General features: G+C 48.9%; 1 protein-coding gene and 1 non-coding gene across 5 annotated transcripts in view; one reads left to right on the forward strand and one right to left on the reverse strand.

Moving 5' to 3' along the window:
• Positions 1 to 1,350: 1,350 nt before the first annotated feature.
• LOC119626453 (small Cajal body-specific RNA 18) lies at positions 1,351 to 1,433 on the reverse strand. The gene has a single exon (XR_005242620.1).
• An 8,325-nt stretch (positions 1,434 to 9,758) lies between these two features.
• The window catches only part of PAFAH2 (platelet activating factor acetylhydrolase 2), a 63,399-nt gene continuing 60,875 nt past the window's right edge, over positions 9,759 to 12,282 (forward strand). The window contains exons 1-2 of one of the 4 annotated variants that reach the window (XM_073007677.1): positions 9,776 to 9,882; positions 10,595 to 10,768. In XM_073007677.1, the coding sequence (XP_072863778.1) occupies positions 10,744 to 10,768 (25 nt within the window). In that variant the 5' untranslated portion in view covers positions 9,776 to 9,882; positions 10,595 to 10,743. Of the gene's footprint in view, positions 9,883 to 10,594; positions 10,769 to 11,603; positions 11,726 to 12,282 lie in introns of those variants that run through there. The other 3 variants (XM_073007680.1, XM_007979948.3, XM_073007682.1) reach the window with 3 other exon arrangements.

Raw genomic sequence — 12,282 nt, forward strand, 5'->3', positions numbered from 1 at the left:
AGTAGCTGGGACTACAGACACGCACCACCACACGTGGCTAATTTTTTTTTTTTTTTTTTTTTTCAGTTTTATAGAGCCAGGCTTGGCGGCTCACGCCTATAATCCCAGCACTTGGGAGGCTGAGGTGGGCGGATCACTTGAGGTCAGAAGTTTGAGACCAGCTTGGCCAACATGGTGAAACCCTGTCTCCACTAAAAATACAAAAATTATCCAGCTGTGGTGTGGTGGTGCATGTCTGTAGTCCCAGTTACTCAAGAGGCTGAGGCAGGAGAATCACTTGAACCCAGGAGGACATTGCACTCCAGCCTGAACAACAGAGTGAGACTCTGTTTCAAAAGAAAATATTTCTGTAGAGACATGGTGTCACCATGTTACCTGGGCTGGCCCCTCATCTTTTAACCAATACCCACCGTGCCAGGTGCTGTGCTAGGCCCACAGAAATGAATAAGAAGGTACCCTCGCCCTCCAGGAGCCCACCGTCACATGCGGAGGCAGACCTGCACCCTGGTCACTTCATTGCAAGGTTATGTGTGCTGTCCTGGGGATGCCAACAAGTGTTAGAGAAGCACCTGGGAGTACAGAGCAATCAGCCAAGGAGGACATCCCAGAGAAAGTGACATCTCTGCTGGGTTTGAAGGACGAGACAGGAAACAGACAGGAGAAGGGCAGCATAAACAAATGCACGAAAGGGGTTGAGCGCTCGGGTGTCTAGGGACTGGCTGATCACGTCGGGTGTGAAATGTGTCTAGGAACAAGCCAGTCACATTGGGTGTGAAATGCATGGAGGTGGCTGAGTGCACGCATGTCAAGGGACCAGCTGATCATGTTGGGTGTGAAATGCGTGGAGGTGGCTGAGCACACGTGTGTCGAGGGACCGGCTGGTCACGTTGGATGTGAAGGGGGTGTGAATCTGCCTGGCTGAGGGAAATTGTTCCAGATCTTGAATGGCTTCTGTAAGGCCTGCAACGTCTGTTGTGGAGGCTGCAAGCAATCCCAGAGGGATTTTATTTTATCTTATCTTATTTTGCCTGGCCTCAGTTCATTCTTTTTTTTTTTTTTTTTTTTTTTTTGAGATGGAGTCTCACTCTGTCACCCAGGCTGGAGTGCAATGGCACGATCTCGGCTCACTGCAACCTCCACCTCCTGCGTTTAAGCGATTCTCCTGCCTCAGCCTCCCGAGTAGCTGGGATTACAGGTAGGTGCCAACACGCCCGACTAATTTTTTTGTATTTTTAGTAGAGATGGGGTTTCAGCACGTTGGCCAGGCTGGTCTCCAACTCCTGACCTCAGGTGATCTGCCCACCTTAGCCTCCCAAAGTGCTGGGATTACAGGCATGAGCCACTGCACCCGGCCCTCAGTCAGTTCTTAGAACACACTCCATCACCTGGTTCCCAGAACTCAGACTGCACAATGGTGACTTCATCACTGATCAGGGCTCACAGTTATTGCAGCAAAGGCCTCTCTATACCTCTCTCCCCTCCAACCTCGCCAGCTGCCCCTCGCCCCTCCTACCCTCACCCCGGGACCCTGACCCCACTTTGCCTGCCGTGTTTGTATAATTTTCTCAGGCTCCCAGCAGGCATTGCCACCTACAAAGGGATCTGATCATGGAAGGAAAACACTCCCCTGGGGACCTAAGAATGCCCTACCCTACTACACATGCTGCACCCCATCTGCTGCCAGCCTTTCTGCCCTGCCCCTGTACCCAAAACCAGTGCTATGTCAGGCTAAGCAGTCTCCCTAGAAATTTTAAGCAGAGATTAGTACGATATTACTAGCAAGGTTTCCACCCCCACTCCCATTCTAACCCCATCCAGTTTTTCCAAAGCTACTGAGAACTTGGCGCTCACCAAATCAGCTTATGTTCTGCAGGCTGGCAAGCCTTTACCAGGCATTTGATAGGCTTGGTGATAACAAGGCTGGGGGCCAGGAAGAGAACAGTAAGAGCAGGAATTCAGGACTGCCTTGGCCTCTAGGCATCCCCGAACTGGCCCAGTTTCCAAGAATCATTTTTGATGAGAGATTCTCGGAAGCAGGACGCTGTTGAGGCCAAGTAAACTCCCAAAGGCCTGGAAGGAGCCAGAAAGCAGAAAGGGTAATGCTTCCCCCTCCCATGTGGGGGTGAGCAGGATGACCAGCTCCTTTCCTTGCAGGAAGCCCCCTCAACCTGGCTTCCTTCTGGGCTCTGTAGTCCCTTTTCCTCCCAGCCAGGGCTCTGGCAGCTGCCTTGGCAGATGCCCCCCATCTCTACACTTAGGCTTGGCAGACAGGGAATGTGACAGCAGCCTCAGAGAACCCAGTTTCCGTCCCTTCCCTCCAGCCAGGCATCAAGGTATGGTAGCAGAACAGGGAAATCCGAGTTCAATCCTGGTTTTGCCAGCCATTAACTGTAAGACCTTGGGTAAGTCACCTGGCCTCTACGTACCTTGGTTTCCGAACCTGCAAACTGGGGGTGGAGCTACTGACCTCTCAGAATCATTGTGCCAACTGAATGAGCTCAGGTGTGCCGAGCGCTTGGCACAAACACGTTCCGTCCCAGGGCTGGCCACTGGCGTTTGGCATTCTTTGGGTGGAGTGGGGCCAGGGTGGTTATTGTCTGGACCACACAGAGTCAACCCATATTTTGGCAGAGAAGACAGCGCTTGCAAAGGTATGCAGGGGTGACAGGCCATGGCAGGGTTGGAGAACGTTATGTTCCCAAGCAGTTTGCTGTCCCTGGAGCAAGGGGTGACCAAGAATGAGGAGGTGGGAGATAAGTCAAAAAAGATAGCTAGGCCAGGACATGAAGGGCTTGAGCCAGACTAAAAAGCTTAGCTCCACATGTACCCCTCAAACTTAAAAGTTGGAAAGAATGTAATCCCAGCACTGTGGGAGGCCGAGGCGGGTGGATCACAAGGTCAGGAGATCGAGACCATCCTGACGAACACGGTGAAACCCTGTCTCTACTAAAAATACAAAAAAATAGCCAGGCGTGGTGGCGGATGCCTATAGTCCCAGCTACTCGGGAGGCTGAGGCAGGAGAATGGCGTGAACCCGGGAGGCGGAGCTTGCAGTAAGCCGAGATTGCACCACTGCATTCCAGCCTGGGCGACAGAGCGAGACTCCGTCTAAAAAAAAAAAAAAAAAAAAAAAAAAGTTGGAAAGAAAAAACTATATATATCTATATCTATATATAGATATAGATATATATAAAATAAAAAATAAAAGGCTTAGGCTCCATCTCAGGCTTGCTGTCATGGGGTACGCAGTGAGGATTGTGGAATGTGATCCAGGCAGACCTAGCTGCAAATTTCAGTTCTGCCACTAGGTTGGGTGGCCTCAGGCAAGTCACTTAGTCTTAGCTTGAATTCTCCCATCAGCAGATCCTGAGACTCAGGAGGTGCTGGAACTAAATTGCAGAGGTAATTTCAGGAAGCAGAAGTGGGGCATGGAGAAAGTAAGACCGGGAAGAGAAAAGGTAATAAAGGGTGCGTAAATGTGTGGGTCGCTGCCAGGAGCACCCGGGCTCACTTCTGCTGGAGACCCTCTGAGAGACAGTGTGAAATCATCCTATTTGATGGGGACATCGCTTGAGCCCAGGAGTTTGAGGCTGCAGTGAGCTCTGTTTGTGCCACTGCACTCCAGCCTGGGCGACAGAGCCAGACCCTGTTTCTTAATTTAAAGGGAAGGAAAGGGAAGGGAGGGGAAGGGAAGGGAAGGAAAGGGAGGGGAGGGGAAGGGGAAGGGAGAGGTGGGGAAGTGGAGGGGAGGGAAAAAAAGGGAGAAAGGAAGAAAGGAAGGAAGGGAGGGAGGGAGGGAAGGAAAGAAAGAAAAACTCTTCTATGTGAAGATGAGGAGGTTGGGCATTTAGGCACCAACTTTCTTGATGGTTGAAAGTTGCCCTTGGGGTACATAACACTGCCTATTCCTCCTGGTTCATAAATACCTAAGAAAGCTCTCAGGCAAGGAAGCCAAGAGAAGCAGACTTTTGTGTGGCAGAGCCCTGAGCATGCTGAAAACTACCACACTGGCAAGGGAACTCAGAGAAGGGATGAGGGGCTATGAGGCAGGTGTCAACACTGTCTGCTGTTACCTCTTTGAGCCTCTGTTTTCTCGTCTGAAAAATGCAAAGGATATGACATACTTCATAGGAAGATTAAATGTAAAGTATTTGAAAGTTACCTAATGACACGGCTGACGCATAGGAGATAATCAATAAATGGTAGGTATGCTTGGGCTCAGCTCAGACGCCAGCTCCTCAGAGAATTCTTCCCTCCCACCCTATTGAGAGTAGCTCACTCCCTTCATTCTCCATCAAAGCAGCATCCTATTTCCTGTGGAGCATTTAACATAGTATGTAATTATCTTGGTTATGTGTGTGTTTGGGGTATTTTGTTTTTGTTTTAGAGACAAGGTCTCACTCTGTCACCCAGGTTGCAATGCAGTGTCGCAATCATAGCTCACTACAGCTTCAAACTCCTAGGCTCAAATTGTCCTTCCACTTCAGCCTTGTAGTAGTTAGGACTACAGGCACGCATTACCACACCCAGCTATTTTATTTTTAAATTTTTTATAAGACAGGGTCTCACTATGTTGCCCAGGCCAGTCTCAAACGCCAGGCCTCAAGTGATCCACCTGCCTCAACTTCTCAAAGTGCTGGGATTCCAGGCATGAGCCACCGCGCTCCACCTGTGTGTGTGTGTTGAAATCTGTCTCTCTTCACTAGAATGAAAGCACCATGTGAGCGGGGAATTGATCCCTCTTATTCACTGCTTTATATGCAGTGCCACGCAAAATGCCTGGGACATACTAAGTGCTCAATACTTTTTTTTTTTTTTTTGATAAAGGGTCTCACTCTGTTGCCCAGGCTGGAATGCAGTGATGCTACCTCGGCTCACTGCAACCTTCACCTCCCAGGTTCAAGCAATTCTCCTGCCTTAACCTCCCTAGTAGCTGGGATTACAGGTGCCCACCACCGTGCCTGGCTAATTTTTATATTTTTAGTAGAGACGGGGTTTCGCCATGTTGGCCAGGCTGGCCTTGAAATCCTGACCTCAACCCATCTGCCCGCCTCGGCCCCCCAAAGTACTGGGATTATAGGTGTGAGCCACCGCACCCGGACTCAATACATATTTTTTGAATGGAAAAATGATTACAGTAGCAAAGGAAAGAAGGACAGTTCCTGTTGTTGACCTTTGTTAAGCAATTCTTGTTAACAAGATGTTAAAAAGGATTCATTTGAACTCCACCTGGGTCCCAATGCTGATAAAGACAAGGTGTAGCTATATGCAGAACCAGACCTAAGTCAGTTTCTCCATCACTAGTGCATGGCCCACTGACGTGTAGGCTATAATGCAAGAAAGAGCTAAGAGTCCTGGAGCAGTTTCCAGCTAAGGGCAAGGACATTTTGGGAACGCTTATTTGAAGACAGTGATTTGAAAAGAATAAAGCTATCGTATAATTTTGCCTCTTTGTCTCTTCCCACAGTCAGAGTTATTGAGAAACTAAAGTTTTAGCTCCAGAACCTCTTCTCAGGCCCTGGAAGAAGACCTAGCAATGTGTTCCCAGGTCATATGTTTTGCAAATTTTGAAAAATATGTTTTTAAAATGTCTTTCTTTCTTTTTTTCTTTTCTTTTTTTTTTTTTTAGACAGATCTCACTCTGTCACCCAAGCTGGAGTGCAGGGGCGCGATCTCAGCTCACTACAGCCTCCACCTCCCTAGTAACTGGAACTGCAGGCATACGCCTCCACACCCAGCTAATTTTTGTATTTTTAGTAGAGATGGGGTTTCATCATGTTGGTCAGTTTGGTTTCAAACTCCTAACCTCAGGTGATCCACCCACCTCGGCCTCCCAAAGTGCTGGGATTACAGGCATGAGCCACTGCACCCAGCCTACAGTTCTTTTTCTTAAAGAGAGCCCCCCAAAACTGTATAAGTTTCAAGCCCCAAAACCTGGATCCATCTCGGCCCCTCCCAAGTTCAAGCTGCTTAAGTAACCAGTGATCCATGTTTAGCTCATTAACCCTTGCAACAATTCCATAATATAAATACTATTGTCATTCCAATTTACAGATGAGGAAACTGAGGCTTGGAGAATAGTCATTGCCCAAGTTCTCACAGTTAGTAAGTGGTAGAGCTGGGATTTAAATTCAGTAGCCTCTCTCCAGAGACCAGACCCTTAGTGCTTGATAACGGTGTCTATTTGTTTTCTTGTCCATTTTCCCACTAACTAGGAAGTCCCCAAGGACACAAAGGCAAATCATTTCCTTTTCTTTTTCTTTTTCTTTTTTCTGAGTTGGAGTCCCATCCTGTCGCCAGGCTGGAGTGCACTGGCGAGATTTCGGCTCACTGCAATCTCTGCCTCCTGGGTTCAAGCGATTCTCCTGCCTTGGCCTCCTGAGTAGCTGAGATTACAGGTGCGCGCCACCACACCGAGCTAATTTTTGTATTTTTAGTAGAGATGGGGTTTCACCATGTTGTCCAGGATGGTCTCAATCTCCTGACCTCGTGATCTGCCCTCCTTGGCCTCCCAAAGTGCTGGGGTTACAGGCGTGAGCCACCGTACCCGACCAAGACAAATCGTTTCTACATGCCAAGCATGCAGCCCAGAAGAGATGTCACCATATGTTGGGATGTAAGAAACAGGAAAGCAGCCCACAAAGTCCAGGGGCCAGCCTAACACTCACAACCAGGCCTTGGCCTTGTCCTGTTGAACATAAACAACTTCACAGACCATCAACAGCAGACAAAGCCACTCTGTGACTGTGATGGATCAAAACACAAACAGTCATCATGTCTGAACACAAACAAAAAATGGATATGTCCAAACCACAAAAAAGACCAACCATCCCCCTGTCTCTGCTAAAATGAGAGACTGCTGCTTCTTACCTATGACAGCTTCAGCCTTGGTCCAGCCTCCCCTCCTTCTAGATACATTTTATCCAGACCCCCAGTGATAGAATTACCCTTGCTCTTAACAGCATCCAATCCAAAGCCAAGCCCCGCTTCCTTAAACTCTCCCCAGATTATCTAACAAAAGCCCAAATTCTGTAAGTTCTTTCTTCCATCCTCCTACTGAGATGCACCCCCGTACCCATATTTCCCCACTGCCTGCATTCTCCCTTGCTGCAATGAGTAATTAATACAACTTGTTTAATTACAAGTGTGTTTCCAGGGGTCTTTGACTGGAATGGCATCGATACAAGTATCACCTATCAGTGAGCATAAAATGTTATTGTCAAAGTTAAAAAATGTTGCTTCTCAAAACTAGATGATGAGAGAAGGAAAGTAGTTGTTCCTTCTGGAGGATGGGTGGGGGTGATTGATTACAAACCGAGAAGCCAACCTTTTAGGATATTGGAAATGTTCTACATTTTGAAGTAAATGGTAGTTATAGCAAATGTTTTTAAGAAATTAAACTGTATATGTAAGATTAGTGCACATTATATACTCTACTGTATACCTATTCTACTTTTATTTTAGAAGTTTTGTCCACTGGCGGTGCGTGGTGGCTCACATCTGTAATCCCAGCACTTTGGAAGGCCAAGGTAGGCAGATCACTTGAGATCAGGAGTTCAAGATCAGCCTGACCAACATGGTGAAAACCCGTCTCTACTCAAAATACAAAAATTAGTGGTCATGTGCCTGTAATCCCAGCTACTAGGGAGGCTGAGATAGAAGAACTGCTTGAACCCAGGAGGCAGAGGCTGCGGTGAGCTGTGATCCCACCACTGGACCACAGAGCAAGACTCTGTCCCTGCTCCCCCGCCAAAAAAAATAGGAAATCCAAAGTTGGTCACCCAAGTTGGTTGCTTCAATCCAACTTGAAGCAATTTACCAGCAAAGTAAAGGCCAGAGTTGGGATGGTAGCTGACAGCAGATTTGAAGAGAACTTTGGGCTATTGGAGGATGAGATCTATGATGAAAATGCTGGAAAATCAAACATTTGCTTAAAAGGTAAAGGCATTTGGGTTGTTTATCCTAGAAAAGACCGGATTGGAAGGAAGTGTAGTTAAACTCAACTGTTTTATTTAGCAACAGGGAAGAGTCAGATTGTGTCCAAGGAGGATCTTCCTAACTGTGACAAAGGAGGTAAAGGAGGTGGTGACATGCCCATCCCTGGGAAATTTTTAACTCAGCTGGCCAGCAAATGGCTCCAGCATGACCTGGTCTGGGAGTAGGAGACTGAAAGAAATGACCTCCAGCTGTCCCTCTCATGACCAGGACTTCTGGCTTGTCCTGAGTGTTCTGGCCACCTACACAGCACGGATTAACGGGCCAAAGGAAGCCGCTCTCTGATCTGCATTAAGCTTTTCAGGTTCTGTGGCCTCCGCCATCAGCCACAGATTTAATGAGATCCGGGGCTTAATTACCACAGTGCAGGGCTGCCAACACTCTCTCCTGATGACTTTATCTTGGCTGCTGGAAGGATGGGGGTGACAACAGTGTGTTGGCAAGAGATGAGGGCCTAAAGCAGGGACTCTGGACCCTGGTGATTTGGGGGGATGTGGGCTGCAACAGTGAGTGGCGGGGACGACTGCAGGACTCAGTACCTGACCTCAAAGAGCTCATAATATATCAAGAGTTAAGACCTCTAATCCAGGAGATACCCAAGGCAGTGTGAGTCAACTCACATGTGAGAGGCACACACAAATGTCGGCGGAAACTTTGGAGGCATGAACAAAGCTCCTAGAAGGGGGGGGCTAGAGGGTGGGGGGGTGCCACGTGGGGGCATGCAAGTTGGGGAAGACCTTGAATGCCAGGCTAAGCAGTTGGGACTTCATTTCATAGGTAGTAGAGGGCCGTTGAACGTTTTTGAGCTGCCTGAACGATCCAAATTTCTTACAGAAGTTTACAGGACTCCTGAGGATGGGCTCTGCCTGACCCCCACTGCCCCAACCCCCACTGCCCCAAAAATAATCTCCTTCCATCCCTCACACTCAGCTGCAGCCAGCACTGAACTTAATGCCATACTCTGAAACGTTCTTCACAGTCTCTGTACTCCTGGCTACGTTCTTTCCTTATATCGGGTCTCAATGTTAACATTCCTCCCTCTAAGAAGCCTTGCGGACACCGCCCCTTTCCCCCAAGCCTGGCCAGAGGCCCCTTTTCAAGGCTCCCACGCTTGCTGTGTCTCCCCATGAGATCACGGCTCTGTGCTGTCATTATTCACTAGTCTGCATTCTCTGCTAGACTGTGATTCTGTTGAGGCTAGGGGCGGTATCTTGTCCATCAGTGTCGCTAAGAACCAGCAAAAGACAGTAATGTGGGGTGGATGCGGCCCAGCAGATCACTCGGGTTCCTCCCCTTTCTCGGCCAGGGAGTCTTTTGAGGACAATAGAAAATCACAGGTGTCACCAGGTGCAGGCTGGTAGGGAATGTCCCCTTAATTTGAATGATCAGTCTGTTATTCTTACAGGAAACAAAGTGTGCAGAAGACACAAAACAAACGCCGACCTCCTCCCACCTCCTTAAGAATAAAGCGAAGCTGGGGCCATTTCTAGGCACGCCTGAGGACTATTTGAGGAGGGTGAGGCGGAGGGTTACGCACGGAACTACAAGTAAAACCCTCCGCTCCAGAGCAGAAATCGCGGCGGCTAGTCTTCAGGCCACCAGGGGGAGGAATCACACCGCATCCCGGGTCTTGGGCGGTTTCGCACGACCACGCGGAGCGGGGAGGTCGCGTAGAACTCTGGGAGTTGTAGTCTTAGGGTTTAATGCGCAATCTCGCCCACTGCACATCGGGAGTTGTAGTTCTAGGTTGAGGAACGGAAGTGCTTCCAAGTGTCCATGTTGAGCCCTGGAAACTACAACGACCAAAGGCCCACGGGTTCCTGGGCCGTTTCTCATTTCCGTCGAGTTAAACGTCTGGGGCTGCTTCTGAGGAATCAGCTTGACTGGGTAAGTTTGATTGAAGAAAACACCTATATGTTAATTGAGCTCCCTACAGACTTTCGTATTCTGGCCCGGTTTGGGGCCTCGGCGTCTCTTAATCGTAGGAACTGCATATTAATCTTCGTCCTTTACGTTTCCTATTCAGACACCTGTAGCCACCCACCCTCTTGACCCTGCCACGGTCGCCTCGCACTTTTAACGGCCAGCGCCCCTGGAATCCCCACTGAGCTCCCGTCCCAGGACCCAGTCCCCGCAGCCCCACCTTGGACCCCACAGCCCTACCCTAATTCCTCGGCCCTACCCTGACCCTGCAGCCTCACCTCCCTGAACCGTGGGCTTTTTAAAAAAATTTTTTTGAGACAGAGTCTCGCTCTGTCGCCCAGGCTGGAGTGCAGTGGCGCGATCTCCGCTCACTGCAATCTCCGCCTCCCGGGTTCACACCATTCTCCTGCGTCAGCCTCCTGAGTAGCTGGGACTACAGGCGCCCGCCACTACGCCCGGCTAATTTTTTGTATTTTTAGTAGAAACGGGGTTTCACTGTGTTAGCCAGGATGGTCTCGATCTCCTGACCTCGTGATCCGCCAGCCTCGACCTCCCAGAGTGCTGGGATTACAGGCCTGAGCCCCCGCGCCCAGCCTCCCCGGGCTTCTTTATGCTCCTCCACCCTTTGTGTACTTTACTCTTACTCTCAATTTTCTGTTTTTCACGGCGGCGGAAGAAGCGTCCTCATTCCTTCTTTCCGATCCGCGATTACCCTGGACTCGAAGTAAGCACACCCGGTTCTAGGCCAGCTCTGCCTCCTGCCCTCTGTGACGGTGGGCAAATCCTACAACTCTGGGACTCAGTTTCTTCCTCTCTAAAACGGAGATGACTGTTGCTCCGTCAGTCTCAGGTGAGGAGTGTTGAGGAGCCAACAAGCTAGTATGTGTGAAGATGCCTTGTAAACTGTAAGACCCTCATGAGAGACAGATTATTTTTATCACAATTATTAATGCTCTGAAACACTCTTATCAGGGCTCTTCTCTAGCTCTGCCACCTTGTTGCTCAAACCCATCCCTTGAGTGCTTGGTGTCTTCATTATCTACCAGCTGGATGATATTTCCTCACTTCCTCCAGCGACCAAAGGTCAGGCCAATGAGCTTTTAGTCTTCAGAGAGCTTTATCTGAAAGGAAGCACCAGAGAAGTGCTTATCTTGGACTGTATCTTGAAATATCCACTGATGAAAGGGTCACACAGCTGGCAGAGCAACAGTCCTCTGTTCACCAGAAACAGGGCCCCAGCAGGAGAGGACAGCTGCAACCTAAGCCCCATCCATTCCCTCTGGGCTCTTCTGGGCCTGTTCAGTAGACACTGGCTTTGGTAGGGGTGTCTGAGGCCTGAAAAGGCTGCTGGGAAAGAATCTGTTTTGGCAAAAGGCTTAATCCAGGAAAAATGAGAGACCTTGACTAGGAAAGAGAGACATAGCATTGTTAATTAATTCCTAACATTTTATAAGCACTCAAAATGCACCAGGCCCTAGGCAATATTTTCACTTACGAAGTATCCGTTTTACATATAAGGAACTTGAGAGGCCATGCAGTTAAAATAATTATAGTTGCCTCCTATGGTTATAGTACCTTCTATCCATTGAGTGCTTTACATGTATTGTTTAATCCTCATCAACAATCTCATGAGCAGTTACTATTTCTCTTTTTTTTTTTTTTGAGACGGAGTCTCGCTCTGTCGCCCAGGCTGGAGTGCAGTGGCGTGATCTCGGCTCACTGCAAGCTCCCCCTCCCAGGTTCATGCCATTCTCCTGCCTCAGCCTCCCAAGTAGCTGGGACTACAGGCGCCCACCACCACGCCCAGGTAATTTTTGTATTTTTTTTAGTAGAGACAGGGTTTCACCACGTTAGCCAGGATAGTCTCGATCTCCTGACCTGGTGATCCGCCTGCCTTGGCCTCCCAAAGTACTGGGATTACAGGTGTGAGCCACTGCACCCAGCCCTTAGTTACTATTTCTTTTTGAGACAGGGCCTCGCTCTGTCACCTGGGCTGAAGTGCAGTGGCACAATCTTGGCTTACTGTGGCCTCTGGCTCCCAAGCCCCAGCAATCCTCCTACCTCAGCCTCCTGAGTAACTGGGACTACAGTTGCATGCCACCACATCCAGCTAACTTTTTTCTTTTTTTAATTTTTTGTAGAGACAGGATTTTGCCATGTTGCCCAGGCTGGTCTTGAACTCCTGGGCTCAAGCAGTCCTTCCCACTTGATCTCCCAAAGTGCTGGGATTATAGGCATGAGCCACTGTGTCTGGCCATAGTTATTATTTCTGTTGTGAGAATAAATTATCAGAAGCTTAGAGTTTGAGGAACTTGTTCAAGATCACATAGCTAATAAGTGACAGGGGTAGAATTCAGAGTCATC

This window comes from Chlorocebus sabaeus, chromosome 20 (genome assembly GCF_047675955.1).
Source record: "Chlorocebus sabaeus isolate Y175 chromosome 20, mChlSab1.0.hap1, whole genome shotgun sequence".
NCBI lineage: Eukaryota > Metazoa > Chordata > Mammalia > Primates > Cercopithecidae > Chlorocebus > Chlorocebus sabaeus.